The sequence below is a fragment of the Montipora foliosa genome, chromosome 14 (genome assembly GCF_036669935.1).
Source record: "Montipora foliosa isolate CH-2021 chromosome 14, ASM3666993v2, whole genome shotgun sequence".
In the NCBI taxonomy this organism is placed as follows: Eukaryota; Metazoa; Cnidaria; class Anthozoa; order Scleractinia; family Acroporidae; genus Montipora; species Montipora foliosa.
This window is the reverse complement of record NC_090882.1, coordinates 19,868,998-19,871,497: the sequence shown is the minus strand read 5'-3', so window position 1 is coordinate 19,871,497 and position 2,500 is coordinate 19,868,998. Positions and strand designations below refer to the sequence as shown.

Sequence of the window (2,500 nt, the reverse complement as noted above, 5' to 3'; positions counted from 1 at the left end):
GTTAACTAAGGGTAGATGTGGTTAAACGTGGTTCACTTAGGGTACATTTGGGTAAAAGTGGTTAACTAAGGGTAGATGTGAGTAAACATGGTTCACTTGTGGTAGATGTGGTTAAACGTAGTTCACTTATGGTAGATGTGGGTAAACGTGGTTAACTAAGGGTAGATGTGAGTAAACATGGTTAACTTGGGGTAGATGTGGTTAAACGTGGTTCACTTAGGGTAGATGTGGGTAAACGTGGTTAACTTAGGGTAGATGTGGGAAAACGTGGTTAAGTTAGGGTAGATGAGGGTAAACGTGGTTATCTTAGGGTAAATGTGGGTAAACGTGCTTATCTTAGGGTAGTTGTGGGTAAACGTGGTTCACTTAGGGTACATGTGGGTAAACGTGGTTCACTTAGGGTAGATGTGGGCAAACGTACTTTCCTTAAAGTAGATGTGGGTAAACGCGGTTACTTTAGGGTACATGTGGTTTAACGTGGTTAAGTAAGGGTACATGTGGGTAAACGTGGTTAAATAAGGGTAAATGTGGGTAAACGTTGTTAACTTAGGGTAGATGTGGTTAAACCTGGTTAACTTAGGGTGGATGTGGTGAAACCTGGTTAACTTAGGGTAGATGTGGGTAAACGTGGTTTACTTAGGGTAGATGTGGGTAAACGTGGTAAAACGAGGTGAACTTAGGGTACCTGAGGGTTAACGATGTTAAGTTAGTGTAACTTATGGCGGATTGGGGTAAATTAGGGTGGATGATGTCTAACGTTGGTCTAAAAGGACACTTCGTGTGGTATATACCGTATTTAAAGTTGTAATGTATGGGACGTCTTATGGGCCTAACATGAACGCTTTGCCCGTTTTTCGGATCAGTCAGACTCTTCTCTGTTCTGGCGCAGTTTAGTTCCTGGAGCAAACTACGGTATTAGCTTGCATAAATGACCTCTTTTCACTTCACGAAGGTTCCACCAGAGGAACAGATGATTGCAGATATCAAGTCGCTTAACAGGCTCGAAGAAAATATCTTTTGTCAGCTCGTTGACATTGTATTTTCGTTTCTGGTGTCGCCCAGGGAAAGCTCGAGATTTTTATCTCAGGTTTCCGATTTTGCAGCTGATCATGGATTAAGCTTCAATGCCTTTAAAAATGTCGTCAAAAGCCTTCTCAGTTTCTTGAAGAATGCAATGAAAAGCAATTTAACCCCAGCTCAAGTGAAAGAAGATCTGGAACATCTTGGTAAGGACTGGGGCAATTTGAATCCAATTCTTTGATTGCGCCGGACGTCACGGCGCGCGGCCATGTTTGTGGAAAGAAAAATAGCGAAAAAGTCTTTTGGGAATTTGACTCTATTATTATGCAAAAATTGAGCGACAATTTTCCATTGTTTTGCCACCAACATGGCCGTCTTATCACGTGAGTGCAATCAAATAATAATGAGATTTATAGATCCCTGTGCCCCATACCCTGGGTCATCCCATTCTTTCTTTAGCCACACCCCACCCCACCCCCACCAAAGATGGTGAATTTGCAAACAGGGGTATGGATTTATTTTCAATTGTTTGAACAGATTTTTCATAGGTGCTGACAAAGTATAAACTCCTGCAAGTTAACAACAACTGTAATATTCCCATAGTTCACTTCAATCTCAGATGCATAAATAAGGCCTCCTTGGTATGACTAATTATTGATATATCTTTACCTAAAACATTTGATATACTGTTGTTTACTGCTTCATCTGAGCATGTAGAGTTTCATATCACATTAGTTGGAGTATTTTGGTGTTTGCAAACTAATACCTATGTACTTTTCACATAAGTAGAACTGAATTCTCCATGGTGATTTGCTAATCAATTTGTCATCGCGCACCGGTCGCTCAGTTGGTTGAGCACTGGGCTGCCATGCGGGAGGTCGTGAGTTCGACTCCGGCCAGACCAACACTCAGTCTTTAAATAACAGAGAGGAAAATGCTGCCTTTGTAATTATATCCTCAAATGGTTAGACTTTCAAGTCTTCTCGGATAAGGACTATAAACCGTAGGCCCGTCTCACAAATATCTTCCATGTTCATTAGTGCTTTGTGGAACATTAAAGAACCCACACACTCTTTGACAAGAGTAGGGAATGAAGTTCCCAGTGTTGTGGCTGTCCTCTGTGAGTATATGGGTGGGTGGGTATAGCAGGTCCACATCAGCTAAATAGCTGCCAAAACTTCAACCTGCTCAAACAAATAAGTAACAAACAAACAAACCCAGGGGTTTAGATTTGCTTGTGAGTTGGATGCTAAATGTGATCTGTATCTCATTGGAGGAGAGATGGTAGTTGTAATGTATTGATAACCTTTTAACCGGAAATAACTCTTGTTTTCATACCAGAAGTCTATAGAAATCGCGGGCTTACTTAGAGTCATGAAAAATGTGAAACCATGCACTTTTGTGTGTCATGGCGTGTGAGTGAAGTAAAGTTTACTTTTGTGTTTAGTTCAATCTGTGTGATTTGTTGGCCATCGGTACG

The 2,500-nt window shown here is 41.2% G+C and overlaps 1 protein-coding gene across 1 annotated transcript in view; it reads left to right on the top strand.

Moving 5' to 3' along the window:
• The first annotated feature begins 834 nt into the window (after positions 1 to 834).
• Positions 835 to 2,500, top strand: part of LOC137984809 (COMM domain-containing protein 7-like) — a 5,168-nt gene continuing 3,502 nt past the window's right edge. The window contains exon 1 of the mRNA XM_068832096.1: positions 835 to 1,226. Coding sequence (XP_068688197.1) covers positions 929 to 1,226 — 298 coding nt within the window. The 5' untranslated portion in view covers positions 835 to 928. The remainder of the gene's footprint in view (positions 1,227 to 2,500) is intronic.